This window comes from Lates calcarifer, linkage group LG23, assembly GCF_001640805.2.
Source record: "Lates calcarifer isolate ASB-BC8 linkage group LG23, TLL_Latcal_v3, whole genome shotgun sequence".
Lineage (NCBI taxonomy): Eukaryota > Metazoa > Chordata > Actinopteri > Centropomidae > Lates > Lates calcarifer.
Window position 1 is genome coordinate 7,353,014 of NC_066855.1, and position 17,308 is coordinate 7,370,321.

Here is a 17,308-nt window from a genome sequence, read left to right on the forward strand (position 1 = left end):
TATTTCAGTGCCGAGCTGACACATTCCATCTCATGCACAGATTATTTATTGTTGCCATCCTGAAGTCATCATCAACGTCCTCAAATCTTTTTGTGAGCTTGCAACATCCACAAGAGCACTGCAGTGTAGACAGTAAAAATGATGTACTTTGTATATGAGTATAGGTCAACTACACACTCAGGGCTATACTCTACCTACCACAGTATAATCCCCAATGCAGCTCAGAGTCTCTGTCAAACCAAACTTGCTACACCACTACTGTTACTCCAGGCTGCCCTTAAGCTATAGGTCAATGTTGTATTTTTCTGTCTCCCTGGGATAAGGTGCAGACAAGGGATGGTAAGCTGATCCGAGGCCAGAGTTTGACAGTGCCTGAGGCTGCGGTGCTCTGTAGCTGCTCCAGTGGAGGCTGGGCCAGAGCACAATAAATGCTGCAATAAAAAATAAATATCCTCTAATCCTCTGAAAATATGGCGAATCATGACTCTGCACAAACACTGACAAACATGATATTTTTCACTGTCTGCTTTCTAGAGATTGTGTACGTGGTTGATGGTTCACTATCAGCTCTGATTATTAAGACCAGTCAATCAAGAGTCCTTGAAGAGATGTGGCTGATGTAGGTTTTTAACAATCAAATTTTGTTTAATACATGTTTAAAAGATGTCTAAATGGCTGTAGATGTCTTAGCTAAACTAAGCTAGGCAACATCAGGTTTATGGGTGAATATATTGATCATCTTAGGCCGTGCTTTCTAACAGAAATTCATGTGTATGTATCAAGTTCTGTGGTGCAGGTTTCTCATATTTATAACTTGTTCAACATGTAGTGTATTTGCTGCTAGGTGTAAACGTGAGTCATACATACTATAGCTGAAAGGTTATGGCATTTTTTCAAAGTTAAACCTGTGTTTGATGGGGGCAGCTGATAGGGTGAACATTTTAGCAGGTGACTATTTACATATCTAGCTGACACAAAAACATTAGCATTCTTCTGGAGATGTGTTTCAGGCGACCTAGCAAATGAAAATCCAATATTCACTTATATATATATTTTTTTGTCACTGCATTTCTTGGTTGGTTAGCAAATAAATTACTCAAGAGAGGACAATTAAAAGACAATGAATGTTTGTGTATTCAGGTGATTTAAAACCAGCAGCCCAGCACAGTGCTTTTATTGTTTTCAGTATATTGGTAGAAGCTATGAGGAAAGACCACCCAAACCCCCAAATGTATTTTGTCATGTTTCATTATGAGAGATGAAAGAATGTGAGAGACAAAAGTCCATCAGGATTACAATGTTACAATTGTCTGTTCTCATATAAAAGTAAAACAGTTCAATGAAAAGCCAGTTCTCTGCCTGATCTCAGAGGACAGTATCAGGTAAGGGAAACCTGTACCCGCTGATACTGCGGGACTGCTGCCTTTTAGGTTTGCGTTGCTCTATTTGTACACACTTGCCTCAGACAGATCTATCCTGTATGCATTAAATCTTGTGGTCCTGCACAGAGATGTGCTGTAGTCAGCACTGCTGTAGTCACAGGGCTGCCTCTGTTGGCTAATAAACTGGGGAAATGCCTGATCAGATTTATTTACTAAGCACAAATAAGAAGAGAGGGAGACAGATGGAAAAAGTGGGTGAGTGGGTGCATGAGGAACGGTGATACAGAGGACACAGTAAAGCTGAAATCATGCAATCACAACTACAGGGTTTTTTTTCTCTCTCTGTGTGTTTGTTATTCTTTAAATATTCTGCCTCCCAATTACAAGAGAACTGGGACACTGGTCCCGAATGAGCTAATCATGATGGAGCTGTTTGTACCTTTTGCTTTAATTATTTTCTCAGTAACAGATGAATATGCACATCAGTCCGGACTGTGGTTTGTGCTTCATTTTGTCCGACCAGGTTTCCTGGAAATCTGCTAACTGTCTGTTAAAACAGTGTTTGTGTTTTGTAGTTGAGGGAACATTGAGATGCAGTTGGGTGGTGATGGAGCTAGCAACATGTATGTCCTTATAATAACAACAATAATGATAATAATAATTATTTGTTTTCACATATGTGCAATTTTCATGTGGAATCATAGTTATAAATCAACCTTTTAGTGCCAGCTTCATGCATCATGGATGTTGTTTGATTTTGGAAAGCACCTTACTTCAGTTTTGGTAAATGCGCATAACTAAGGTAAAAACATAAATGTCAGGGTGACTCAACTGGAGGCAGACCATCTGTCACATGGTTTTTGTCTACTTTACAGTCTATTTGAAAAGCTCATAGCTTCAAATGTCATTTAATAGAGTGGTGTCCATTTCAAAGCCTCATTTCAACTATAATAGTGCTGTCAGACTGGGGGAGCTCTATTAAAGATATTTTCCACCTGGGAAGGAGATAGACACCTCTGTGTCATCCAGACAGAAAGAGATAAGGGAAAATATCACCTTTGCCGCCAATGCTTTCCTTTAAGTGGCGCAGCATGACTTGCAATCAGTCCTCATCCAATCTAACATCTTCATCCATCTCTTCATGCCCTGGTGAAGCGTGGGCGGGAGGGGATGAAAACCCTCAGATGATGTGAGGGGAAAAGATGGAGTCTGCAAAGTTTTACTTATCTGCGGTGTCAAGCTGCGGAGGAGCATCCCAAACTGTCTGCATCCTCAAAGCGACAAAACACTACACACCTGTGCTGCTGCACTGCAGTGAGAGCACATCATTAGACGAACAACATCAATGAGGGAAAACACAGATCTACAGTCGAAACGCAACATAAATCAGGACCTCTCTTGTCTACATATACAAAAGAACAAAAACAAAGAAAAAGGGAAACACAACAACAACAACAACAACAACAACAACAACAACATGATTCCAGCGCAGTTGAAGCCAAGCTCTGGCCTGGAGGAATGGATACAATTCATCAGTTTCACAGTGTGCCAGCATGGCCACTGTAAACACACCTCACCCTTGGTTTCCTTAGAGACTGATTCTGTTTATTCTAACGGTTTCCTGCCCTGTCCAAATTTGCCACATGGGGAAAAATATGATAATATTTATGCTACCCCAGGGCCCAGGGGGCATCAAGAAAAATCAATAATCTCCACAAGTCACATCCTCGGAGCTGCTGAGAGGAAACCGCTCAGCGCAGCACCAGCAATCAGGGAAAAGTATAATCATATCTGATCTTGGTGTGTGTGTGTGTGAGCATATGAGCCTGCCTATAATGGAGGAAGCAAAGAGACAAAATTTAGAGATTAGTGGGAGTGTACATCCAGTGAGAGCATATTGTTTATGTCATAAGAGGAGCTGCAATACAAAAAAATAAATTCTTGTCACGACCAGAGTGGTTATCACTCACGACTGCTTTTCAGCGAACGAGCACAATGGCTGACCTTGGATGGAAATTACTCAAATTGTCCCAACATCCCTGATGAAAAAAGGGCAAGAAATCACTTCCTGTGCTCAAGGTTATAAAGCTGCAGTGATGGCTGCAGAGAGTGTGATGTGCTTCTTCATCAGAGAGCCTTGAAACTAACCACCAAAGTAAATGGAATATAAACTGAGCAGAAAAATAGCCTCCTCTCTAACTCCAACTAAACGTCTGACAAATATTGCTGTCCTGAATTGGCTTCACACAGTACATGCAAATAGATGCCCGTAAACACAGCGAGTTCGCTCCACACAAATGGGATGCCTTCAATGAGGCTGCATTACAGTGGAAATATTCATCATCTGTGGTGTTGTTATCATCGGGGCTGCAGGGGGTGGTTGTAGAGGAAGTGAGCTTGGTGTCACCTAGGAAGAGTTGACTGTGGGGTGAGAATGGGGGGTGGTGGGGGAATTACCATAATCATGCTGGCAGGCTCTGCAACACACCAAGGTCACCCTGCCTCCTCGGTGCTCAGTTCAGGCTCAGCACCAGGGGAGTACATCAGAAACACAGGACCAGACACTTCAGTGTTATACTCAGCACCAGGTTCATACACTTAAAACAATCTGCAGCTGAAGTTACCCAAAAAGACAGAAATATGACCTTGTATACTGACAATGCTGCACCGTCACAGCCACACACTCCACCAACAGGCCTTCAAAGTAACAGCGAGCATGAAATAATTGGTATTCAGCCGGCAGTAGTGATACAAAGACTCCACTGAAAACGCCTCATGCTTCCCACAACCCTTACCAGGTCCACCTCAAGCCAATCAAATCAGCACGTTGCTAAATATCTCTACACCAGCGCTTCAAGTGAGTCAGAGTCAGAGAGTCAGGACAGATTCACACCCCTCTGACACAGAGTGATTTATCCTGCGCTCTGTTCTTTGACAACTTCCTCTCTCCTGTTCTGCCCCCTCTTGTCTTTTTATCGCCATCTCTCCCTCATTAACTGAGTTTAGATGCTGATGCAGCTGATGCAGTGGCAGTTTATCCGACTCAACTTTGCTTCAAGAAAAACTCCCATTTTACTAAAAAAAAAAAAAAATATCCCATTACTGTCTTTTCATAGTTACAGTGAATCAAAATTTTATTTTTTATTTTTTGCATTAGGTCACGTGTTTCATAAACTGTTGTCTGACAAAAGAAATTGTCTTGACATCCACTTCCACGCTTTTCCTGAGCTTTACAGAGTTTTCAACCACATATCAACTAAAGAGAAACTGAAAAAGACCGTGAAAAGTGATAAAAGCTGAAAAAAACTCACCACTCTCCAATCACAGTACATTTTCAATGAAACAATGTATTATAGAAAACTTCCTTTGTCACAGGACAAATTACAAAAACAAGGAATTAACAAATAACAGTGAATCAAACCTATAAAGTCAATCTGTTACCAAACTGGAAATCTTTCATCAAAGCAGCACCGCTCATTTTTGTTTATTTCAACTACTAAAATGAATGTATTGATTTTAATCTTGCAGAATGAATCCAAAAGCTGTATTTCTAGGCTTCAGGGATTTCAGCAAAACAATGTAACTTAGGAGCTTGTGTGCCTCCACCAAACATCAAACATCAGCAAAATGGATGATGGACAAAGTCACTCTTGGCGAGGCACCAAGGCCCTCTATTCACTGGCAGCAGATATAATCATATTTACCCTGCCTAAATATGTGCAGCCTGCTTTTAAAAAGCATCCAATCAGTTATATAACAGGAATGTGGAAACTCTAGTGTAACACAGACAAAAATAAGCCTGAGGACCTGCAGTCATTTAGAAACTGAATAGGCTTTTATTAGCGTGTGAGAATGCAGAAACAATCATCAGGCCATATTAAGGGCGACAATAAAGCAAGTCTCATGGCCGCGATGGGAAGCTGACACCGCTGCCATCCTGCCTGATATCAGACCAACATTAATCAACTGCTGAAGGATTAAACATTACATGCAGCTTGGTGTGGTGCTTTTAAGTAATGACAGCATCAACTAGCTTGCAACAATGAGATTACACTGACACGCAGTCATTTATCACATTTCCATCACGATTTCCCAACAGGCCACAACCGACATGAGGCCACATGTCTCTTCCTCCTCCTGACTGAAGATACCAATAAACAGTGTGAGAAGTACAGTGCTCTCTAACACTGGCTGGTCAGTTTATCACAGTAAATTGTATATTCTGTTAAAAGGCTCCTGGACACAAGGAGGAGAAAATCCTCCTGCATAATTCATACTGTAGTCGCTGCAGCAGCCAATAGGAGGCGATCCGCAGGCTCTCAAGGTGCTCAGTGACAAACTGGAACCTCTCATGGTTCCTGCTACAGTTACTCAGGTGCATCTATAGGAATTTTAAAATCTTATTTATTTATCCAGAGACGGTGGGGGAGGAAATATTTAAATAATTTACTGATGTAAAAGTAGCAATACTCCACAACAAAAAAACTCCATTACAGGTAAATCCTACTTACTCTCACATTCACACCTGGAAGCCGCCCAGAACAACCACAGTCGCAGCCCCCACTGGAGCCAATGGGACTTAAAGGTCTTGCTCAGAGGCACCACAGTGGAGGTAATGAGCGAGAGAGAGAGACGGACGCACCCCTCTGGAAAACCTCATTTGGACAGACGACTGCAAAATAAATCACAACTGCAAACATTTTTAATACAAGTTAAAACTGCTTTTGAAGAATGATCAGTTTATAGTAGCTCGGCGTGTTATTTTACAGTACTTATTGTATATACATATATACTTATAACATTTATTTTCTATTTATTACTTGTTTTGTTTATTTGCATGTGTTTTATTGCATTTTTAATGGGTTTTTTATTGCACTACGTATGTATCTGTTTCTATAAAATCCCATCTGGGAACAAGCATAACAAATTAAATACTATGAATATTCCATGATTACATGTATGTGTCTGTTCTTATTCAAATAAACAATGAATGAATATATAAACCAAAACAAATCCAATTAAGATCTTTTTTTTTTTTCTTCAAAGATTGTTCTGCAACAGCACATTGAAAATAGAGAGGGGGCAGGTACACAACCACACACCATGGTCTGCTCTACTGTTAAGGGTCTTTAACAAATGTTTCTTTCATGCTTGATCACAGCTTTTTCTTTATAAACAAAATGTGAGGCCATAAGCTCTCGTTTTTCACTAGAATGTGTTGATATTTTAGCAAAAATCAGAAGATTCAAAGTGGAAGTTTTAGCCCAGGGTTTTGTTTTGCCGCACGGAAGACTGCAGAATCAACTTTGTCAGGCAGCAAAAAGTTGGAAATCATAGTATTTTATGTCAACGCTAAAATCTCATCAACACACTGATACCTAAGTTGAGTGGGAGACAGTGAGACAGCAGTCTCAAGCCTGCTGTTATAAGAGGCTGCTGAAGGATTTGGATTGTCTCAAATGTAAGGTGTTAGAGGAGACAGACACCCCGAGGCTCACACAGGGCTATGAGGAAAAAACATGGTGTTCTGGCACCTGTTGATGTCCTGAAGCACATGAAGAAGCTGAAGGAGCTGTTGGCCCGAGGCAAGGAGAAACAGAAGAGAGAAGAAAAAAGAAACCCTGCTGTTCCCTGTTTAATGTGGAGCTGTGGAGCTGAAATGTTGAACATGACTCAACATTTTACATTAATCACATCAACGTGGTCTGAAACTCTGACTGATGCTGCTCTTATCATGAAACAAGAAATTCCACTGGAGCTCCTCAGCCACTGTTAGTGCAACAGAGCCATGACGGTTCACTGAGTGGATGCAAAATGAGAAAGGACAAGGTCCAGCGTTCTGTCTGAGCAGTCCTGTTAGAAAATAATTACAGAACAGTTCCTCTTGTCAGCACACATCCAAGGACAAGATGTGCAATGTCATGCTTTACTTTCAGATGGAGCATTACATTATTGGAGCAGTGCAATGGAGTGCAGATCAGGCAACATCCAAGATTTACAGATGTGTTTATACCACCATCTGACCTACTCAGATTACTTGTACTTGTGAAACTAATTTATCTTTTCTTTTAAATGTATTATTCTCAAAATAATGACTGCATAGATGTGCATATGTCAGTGAGAACAGTTTTATGCTTTCACAGTATTTGAGGCATTCTCAGAAAGAAAAATATGTCTTTTGGCTTTGAAAGCAAACCCCGCCGTGCAGAAATTCTTGCAGTGTGCTGAGGAACACACAAAAAGGCACAATACCTGCAGCACGTCGCTCCACAAACACACCCACTGAGTGCAGCTCTAACCTGAAAGCTCCGCTGCCCTACAAAAATAACAAGCAACATGCGTATGAGAGCTGATAGCAACAGCCGACATGATTGAAGTCATGAGCTAGACTAAGGCTGCATGAATATAAACATGAGACAGCCATGGGCAACAAAATGGGGAACGAGGAAAAATCAAGAATTTTACTGAGTAATCGGAAGCACTGGGCAATTTCTAACATCCACAAGCAATCAGGACTTTACAAAGACTGAGGGAAAAGTGGTAAAATGCAAAGCGTGAGGCAGGGAAACACCATGCAGAACCAAAGTCTGGGTGCACACTCAGACACGTGCATATTTAGTGTGTCAGGTAGTGGACGAATGGTGGCTGTAAGGAGGTACATGAACAAACTGACGGATCTCGTATTCTACATAGCTATATCTATCTGCCTATCTATCCATAAAATCTTATTTTGTCAAAAAAAAATAAATTACATAAATCAAAACAAAAACAAACACATGCAAGTGTAAGTATAAATCCATAAAATCCATCTAAGAATTTGGCCTATTAGACAACCACACAGATCTTGAGGTTCTGTCTTCCCGTTTTGCGACAAGAGATTGTGGATGATCTAAAATGTATTCTATAAAAGAGAGAAAGAGAAATTGGTTATCTTCATCCTCAGATTCTCAAATTTGTCAAACAGCCTTGTGTGATAATTTTACATTTGTTCTGAGCTATTACACTATTAGTCATTGAACCTACATTGTCCTTCTAATTCATAGCCTTTCTTTCTCAAACCCTCTGCAGGGAAATAACAGTTTGTCCTTTGTGATGGTCAAATCAGTGTTTTTTCAGTGGAACAAGTTCAAATTGAACACATGGTATGTCAAAGTTTCAGTGGGAAATCAGATGGAAACGAACTCCGAGTGTCTTTTGAAAACCTCCTGCTGTGCCAAAAGCCCATGTGGTGGGCCTCGCCTGACCTCTCACCTGGAGGGGACGGTCCTGTCTCTCTACTCCCGATGGAGCCCGCTTCCCTCTCATCATTAACTCTGACCCCACACGAGCCTCCTCCAAAACTCCAAACACACAGAGAATCCCAGCACATTTTCCAACCTGCTTTCTAATGGACTGCTCTCCAGCAGATCATTTGCACCAGCACAGTTCCAATTTCAACTCCATCAACAAGAGTCAGGGGGCAAAATTATTGCACTGCTGAAAGTCATTCATCATCTTGTGACCATCGGACAGCTCAGCTCTTCTCACCAGACGGAGGAGCTGGAACTCAAAGTCTACTGTGTGTTGACTCAGAGTCGTGATGATGATTGCTTTTTTACTGAATATATCGTGGTGAAAGCAGGAAAATCCTAATTTAATTCCAGACAGTTATACACAGCTTCAAATTCAACTTGTACTACGGAAATTTAATTTTTGATCACAACGATGTCACAACTCAAGCACAGGAGTCCTTGTGATCGCAGTTTGACTCCAGGTTCCGAGGGTACAAATGTCAGTGCGTACGATCCCTCGCTGCTCTCTCCTCCTTTTTTTGATTCAGGCTGCAGCTTAAATCTCCAAACAACATCTCAAACTGCACTTAGGCTAATTCCCCAGAGAGGGACCCTGCATTACTCTCCCACTTTTCCTCCTCTAAGTCCCCTGCTCGCTCGCTCGCTCTTTCTCTGCCGTTGCTAAAATAAATCAAAGCTACAATAATTCATGAGTGTTAAGAGTGTGTGTGCATGAGAGTGTGGGTCTGATTTCCACAGAGCACGAGGAGTTTGGAGCAGCTTTAACTCCATTTTACTACTGCAGGGAGAGGACAGGAAAAGAAAAAAGAATTCAGATTTTCACTCACATAGAAAAGAGATATCAGGTTACTGAAATGAATGAATATAACTCAATATGAAATAGGCTATTGCTCTCAACAGTATTCAAATAATGGTTAGCAAGAGATTTATAAGATCCAAGACAGAAACTGTTCCCAGTGAAGATGAAAGGGAAAAGAGGTTTATGCAGTAGTGTTGATATGACTTCTGCAAACACGCATTAACAGCAAAAACTGCAATGAGAAACCACATCCGGCAATCAGTGAGGATTTAAAATTTCCAAATCTCCAAACTGGCTTGGAGGAGGATGAAAGTTAATGAGGTTTCTTGTCAACAAAGTCTTGAGTGCTGCAGCCCGACCTCTGGACCGTTATGAGTCACTCCTCTACATTCGGTTTGGTGGCCTGCATTTTTTAAATGATTACTTAGTCAGTTTAAAGCCAAGTCGCGTTTATCAGAACTATCAAACACAAACAGTAATAAAGGAGAAAACAAACTAGGTCAGTGAGATATACCGCACACTGACAATTAGGCAAATAAAAGTGCAGAGCAGAGAATAAGCAGCCTTTTCTGTTTATGCCATTGTTTGTAAAAGGGAAAGAATAGTCCACGATTATTTAAAACTGATCATTTGCTAGATACATGCAACAGCACTGCATAGTTTACATCAGTGGTTCTCTGTCACAGTGTTTTTTTATTTATTGCACCCTCACCCTGAGCCCAACCACACCACACACATACAAACCTTTCAGCTAAAAATGACACCATGAATATCTGTTGATCGAATGTATATTAACAATCTTCTGGCAGCCTCCTTGATCTTGCACAGCACTCCACAGTGCTGCAGCACCCACTTTAGGAACCACTGGTTTACATAATAACATAAGGGGCAATTCTTAAAAAGAAACTCACCGGCCAGCACTCCTGCCATGTACAGCAGACTTATTCGTAAGATGCCATGGACCATCTCTAAAGGAACGCCGATCATCAGCTGCAGTAAAGCGTTGAATCCCAGCTGCTCCAAACTGAGGAGAGAGAGAGGGAGAGAGCACAGAAAGGAAACGAGATTGAACCACCAACTGGATTTTAACCAAATCAGTCCATGCAGAAACCAACGCGTGGTGAGCGGCGGTTCGTACCCAACGTGCATGAACATGTAGCTGAAGAAGCGCCACACTTGTGCACGGTGGCCGGGATGGTAGACCAGGGGGCTCTTCATGAAGTCAGGCTGATAGGTCTGCAGTACCCACTTGTTCAGCATGATGCCATAGCACATGAAGACGATAATCTGCAACAGAGACACAGAAACAACACCAAACTGTCAGTTCTTGCTGACATACCCATTACGTTCTCTCACTGCAGACTGTTACAAAAGGTAACAAAAGGTGAAAAATTGCCCCGCAAAACAAAAACCCTCTGTGTTTTATGAAAGACACATGACATTTTCTTCTTTTTTTTGTATTCCTCGGCTGATGCTTATTAGACTTGTGGAGACAATTACTGCCCGCAGGGAAAAAAAAAGGCACATCTGGTTCAATTCCATTAATTTCTTTTCATAGAATAATGACTCATTGTCTCTGTGAATTAAAATGAATGTGAACTGTTATTATCACATCCTCATTGTCATTACAGACCATTCAGTGCCATTTGGAGGCATTAAAAGAGCACTTGGCTTTCTTTCCTGAGAATTATGATGATTTCAGGGGAAATGATGAAGTTTTGTTGAGAAACTGTGGGTTATTTTCGCAGCTTAATCCCAGACCATTCAGCTGTGGTCCTGGAGGGCTTCCGTGTTAGTGTTTTTTTGTTTTGTTTTATTTTTTACAAATGAACATAATAGGTCAATTAATGCCACTGTGGTGGCCAGGGTGTTCATTGACCTGGTTTCCAAGTTCCAAAATTGGTGTCTGAAGAGAAAAAAAAATCCCTGCATGCAGGCTGGCTGAGGGTTTCAGCTTGGAGGAACAGCATTACATGCACCCACTAAGCCCCTGACTCCCAAATGGGTTACCAGCTCATATCAAGCTCTCAGTAAAAGCGTGTGATCAAAGGCAGAAAATCTTTTCAGTGGGTCTGAGGAGAACGACTGAGCCACCAGAACAGGCTAAAGTCAGTGTTGTGGGTTAGTAGCACATACTGCCTGAGTCTCAGGTAAAATATTGCGGGTCAAAATGTTTAAAAAAAAAACTCAATCAGTGAGGATTTACGTCATGATCTACTGAACCCTCAGACAAGCTGATTATGTCATCCCCTAACCTGGACAATGGTGACAATGGCGATGAAGACAGGCGGGGGGCACAGGCGGTTCTGGTGGAAGTACCAGCGTCGGTCCGTCTCGCAGGGCAGGATCTCATAGGCCACATAGCGCACAAAACGTTTGTACAGACCCAGCCCCGTCTCGTCCAGCAGGATCTCCCTCTGCAGCGTGCGGCGGCCATTGGCGATGGCTCGTCGGAAACTGCTGGAGCGTTTGCTGCTCATCTGAGGAAAGCATGAAAAAATATCTTGAGGACAACTGCTTGAAGAAATGAGGAGCATTATTTTCCAAATTAGCCTGATGGGAGCTTGAAAAAACATCTGCCCGCTGTTAGGATGAAAAGATCAATACCACTCTCATGTCTGTAAGAATAGATGAGAAACTATTTTTTCAGCTGACAGACTAGTTTATTGTGGCTTTAAGGAATGAGCAGACAGCTTTGCATTCATTTGCTGTGTTTGTTTTTTCGCTACTTGATGACTTAATGTCTTTTTGGCAATAAACTCGTCTCGAATCACCGTATGAGCGTTTCTGTCAGATACCTTACCAGGATGATCACCGCCTGCTGCTGAATTTCCCATCTTAGCAATTAAAGCCATAACTTTCCTCACGCTAAGTGGCTCAAACATCAGTAAAGGAGAATAGCTTCTTTTCATATAATCTGAGGGAAGCTCATCAGTGTGACTAATCATCCTAGATGGGGACGAGCCAACATTCATAAAGTACTGATTTCACAAGGGAAGGCATCACAGTTTATATAAGTCCTACTTCTATCACCAACTAGTCAGGGGAGAGGGTGACGACACTAATCTTCTTTTAGGACTTTTTCTGTCCTAACATTGTTTCTCTTTTGCTATTTTTAATTAGCTTTATTTTTACTTTTCATTTATGCGTAATTTTTAGGTTTCAAGTGTTCATTGTTTGCCTTTTTTTGAATGTGTTGACCAAATAGAATCACTTATACAGAACAAAACAAAGATAAAAATGACTAATCAGCATCTTAAAACAGCTCTAATTCTTTTTGTTCAACACTTTGACAGTCTCTTCAGTCCTATCTGTGTGATGCCGACATAAAAGATGAAATACTAATACTGAGAGCATTGTGCACTGTGGCAAAAAATACTGTTATTATGAGTGGCAGATGAGGATTTTGTTCTAATTAATGCCAAAATTTGGAGATACTAAGGAGATCTATATTACTGGCGTTAGAAATAGATTTCTAAAAATGTTAGCAGCAATTAAAATATTAATATAAAAACCATGTTACATGTATAAACAACTTCTGATCACTTTTTTACACAACTGTAGCTGCATATTCACAGCAGATAAGAATCTTGAATAATGTATAAGTGGTTTTTGATTTAGACTAAATGTAAGTGTGATGCTGGCAGGGTTGATTGCAGCTCAGACACCACAACAAATGGGCTGTTGAAGTGATTTTGCCCTTGAAAAGCAAATCTTTGTTAAGAGGAACTATTCCATGGAAAGAGAGAGCGGGAGAGAGAGAGAGAGTGAGAGTGTGAGTGAGTGTGTGTGTGTGTGTGTGTGTGTACTGTATGCATGCGTGCGTTCATGTTATCACAGACTCCAGGTTTGCTTAGCGAGCAGGAGTTCTGCAGCAGCCTGCAGGCCAGCAGGACTAACTCTTGATAAGTTCTCTAATAGAGGCTTAGGATGAAAACTATCCTAATGCCACTATTTTTGACAGCTGAGGCAGAGAACTGTCGGGATAACAACACAGAGGGTTCTTTTCCACCAGAGTTACCACTGAAAATACAGTCTGACCAGCTAGCAGGGATCCTTTAGAGTCAATATCTGTATTTCCTTACAGACAACAAGCATGTCTTGCTGCTTCACAGGTAAGATTTATTTAACGGCTGATACTCAAATGCAGAGCCAGATGGCCGATGTCTCCAGCGCAGCTAAAACAATACCTCTCCTTTGAGGACAACTGGCTGACTAAGCAATTATCTGCGATGTTATGATGTGATTTGACACTTTGTGAAAATGAGTTTCCAGGAAAAGCAGTGACGGAAGAAGAAAGAGGGCATGTGGGCAGCAGCTGCCACTGTTAACAGCAGAAATCAACATCAGTAGACCACGTGTATAGGTTCCTCATAATAGTAACCTCAGACAATATGGCAGCTTCATGTGAAAATGAATGAAACCTCTGGAAGGGGTCTGTAGGAAATGCAACCTACCATTAAAGCACCGCATTCGTAATTCATTAAGCAGGTCCTGCTGCTTGTAGACTCATTATATGTAGACACAGCAGGGGGCATAATGAAAGAAATTGTGGGTCAAAATCTATAAAAGCTAATGAGCTAAACATACTCGAGGACAAAGACTGCAAATAAATGAGCAAATAATGAAGAAGTAATGAACAGATTGCTCCACAAATGGAGTGACTGCCCTTTTTTTCCTTTTCAAGAAATCACTAAGGAAAAACAGGAGAAAAAGTACTGATCCCTTTTGGAAGTTAGCAGAGCAGGACGTGGTAACTACCCTAACTGTGGGTACTTGTGACACCAGTGGTTGTACGGTGAGTGTGCGAGGGCCTGTTGCACAGTGACAACCAGAGCGACGTTGAGCTGGGCTGCTGGCTCTCCCGCAGATGGAGAGATGCATATTTAGTATGGAAATCAGGCCTGGAAAATGCAATTATACTATACTTGAGGCAGGGAATGAAAGCAGAGGAAGAGGAGTAGAGGGACATTAGAAGGCAGAGAGGGGGAAATTAAGAAGGGAAGATGAGATGCTTGCCTGGGTGAGCCCAATTTACAGATTCTGGAGGCCACCGGTGGACAGTGAAGGCGAGACACATCCTCTCTCACTCTAAACATCTTCATATTGTTGAAATTACAATGAAAAAGAAGATGTGTGTTTATATGAAGAGCAGGGGTGGAATAGAGAGGGGAGGTTAAAGGATTTAAATATAATTGTGTTTTCTTCCTCTGTTGGCTTTCTTCTCTAAATGAAATCTTTGTTTCTGAATTTATTTAATCGGTGTTTGGCACAGTGACAACACCTGCTGCCTCTCCACCTCCTGCTGCATTCTCTCCCATTCATACTGACTCTGTGAAAATTTCTCCCACCCCTCCCACACCCCCCGAGACACAGCTAAGCATAGCTGTCATTCTGCTTTGCCTCCTCTGACATGCAGGACTGCTGCCTCTACAGTGAGCATTAGCAGCCTTTTGAAGCGACAACAGGAGAGCGACAGCGAACAGACAATAGGGCACACATGAGCATCTGAAACTTGAGATTAATGTGCTGAGAGGAGCAACAGAAAAATCACATGACATCACATGAAACGTTGGAGGGAGGTGGAGGTGAGGAAGGCGGGGGTGGGGGGGGTGTGGGGGGTACCTCTGACTTGTGCATCAGTAAAGGTGGAAGTTCCCTGACGAGGCAACGTCTGCCAGGGAATAATTGATGCTGAGGCTGAGAGCACAAAGATAAAGATAGTAGTCCCCTTTAGGGATGGCTGAATGAGCCAAGCTGACAGCAGAGAGTGTGTGTGTGTGTGTGAGTGTCAAACAGCAAGGGTCCATCCTCCTCCTCTTGGTAGCTGTGTGTTGCCTACTGTACATGCTGCTCTCAGCTTTAGTCAATTGTCCTTGATGGATTAATTAGCCACACCACATGGTCAATACCGCACAGCTCAATACTAATTAGTAATAACAATTTTAAAAAATGTGGTTTAAAGGCCATTCAGGCGTCTGCACTGCAGATGCAAAAAGATCCATAAACCATTCTGATTTTTCTCTGAGTTTACAGTGGTGACCATCTTTCACTCACCTTTTGTAGACACGCACACATGCACAATAAATCTTTTATCATTATTAGAATATTAGAATATTGTGCCAATTAACTGAGCTTACATAGTGATTCACCACCACCAGGCCAACAGTGTCACTGTATCCATTTACTCTCTAATTTGTGAGTCATTCAGAAGACCAAACCCTCCCTTGCTCTCTCGCTCTCTCTCTCTCAGATACATGCCCTCTCACAGCAGAATCTAAATCACTGCAGATCTCAGCCTCACTGATTCTACACTGACCCAGATACTCAGGTTCTTTCTTGCCCAAATCCTTTTAAAATGAGAGTCCACCTTATTTTTTTCCCTCAGCAGTTCCTTACTTTCTTTATGGTTTAATAATTGTGATGCTAAAAGTCGGGGGAGGAAAAAAAAAAACAACAACCTTCTCTCCAGGACACTTAAGCAAAGTGCATCACTTTTAGCTGGCAACCCTTCTAAAACAGAAAGCCTTGAATTGAGTTTGGTGTGGGATGTGATGTTGATAGGTAGCATCTGTGTCCATGGAGACAGGTGCACTGCGGGCGCTTAATGTAACTTGAAATTACTTGAAACTTTAAAATAGTGTTTATCTTTTATTTGCAGAGTATCTCTTGACTAGATTGTGACCAAAGTTCAGATCTGCTGTCTGTAAGTGCTCTCTCTGGCAATGCTGCTTTAAACATCACAAAAGATTCACTCAATTTAAAGCAGGGAATTTGAATAGAAATTACATAAGTGTTTCTCTAACTATACGTCCTGAGGGAACAGAAAATGTAAGTGCAACATTTGGGCAGAAGGGTAAAAAATGAGGCAGAAAGCAACGGCTTTAAAATCCTCCAATGAGAACAAAGAGCATCTCCCGCCATAATCTCTAAAAAAAAACACCCTCCACCCGTGTAATTAACCATGGCAGCCATTTTGGATCTCCGTCGAACATTAACCAAATTACCACCCGAAGGAAAACAATGACACACTTCTTCAATTACACAAGCTGTTACATGATAGCATCGGAGGACTCTCTTTAAAGAAATCGATACGTGCACAATTACACACGTAGGAATATATCCGACTTCAGGGATGGCCCAGTTTTACCCTCAACTGATAAACAGATGCTCGTCTATCACAGAATCATCCACATTAGAGCCCTAACCATGTGTGCACTTTGACACCTCGGGTGTCTCTCGGCCTCCTGCATCGAGAAAACGGCTGTGTGTAATTGCGTGGAAATGTGTCACCATGTGTAAAATGTGCTGGTTGTCTTCCTGTGTGGGATTCTCTGTGCAAATGTGGATTAGTAGTCAGATACAGACCTATACTCTTTGTGAGTGTATATGTATGAGTGAACGTGTGTGTGTGTGTGTGTGTGTGTGGTGTGTGTGTGTGTGTGGTGTGTGTGTGTGTGTGTGTGTGTGTGTGCTCACAGCCCCCCAAGAGAGGTTTTAGCAGAGTGTTACTTATTCACCCCTCTGGCTGAACTGATGGAGTTCTCTGGCTAAGATCGCCCTGCATGAAAGATGGGTTGAACATGAGCGATGTCAGAGACTGGTCTTGTACTTACACACAGAAACACACACACACACACACACACACACACACACACACACACACACACACACACACACACACACCACTCACACGCGCTCGCACGCAGACACCAGAGGAGCTGTTGCCTAACGGTGCGATTCAAACACATTTACACCCACTGAGGTCGAGAGAAGCAGCGCGGATTCACGGCTGCACTGAGTGAAAGTAGAACAACAAATCAGAAAAATGTCGA

At 41.9% G+C, this 17,308-nt stretch overlaps 1 protein-coding gene across 3 annotated transcripts in view; it reads right to left on the reverse strand.

Moving 5' to 3' along the window:
• The window catches only part of rhbdl1 (rhomboid, veinlet-like 1 (Drosophila)), a 54,264-nt gene that overhangs the window by 13,058 nt on the left and 23,898 nt on the right, over window positions 1-17,308 (reverse strand). For all 3 annotated transcript variants that reach the window (XM_051066184.1, XM_018681801.2, XM_018681800.2), the window contains 3 exons: window positions 11,729-11,953; window positions 10,612-10,760; window positions 10,385-10,497 (listed from right to left, as the gene is read on the reverse strand). In XM_051066184.1, coding sequence (XP_050922141.1) covers window positions 10,385-10,497; window positions 10,612-10,760; window positions 11,729-11,953 — 487 coding nt within the window. The remainder of the gene's footprint in view (window positions 1-10,384; window positions 10,498-10,611; window positions 10,761-11,728; window positions 11,954-17,308) is intronic.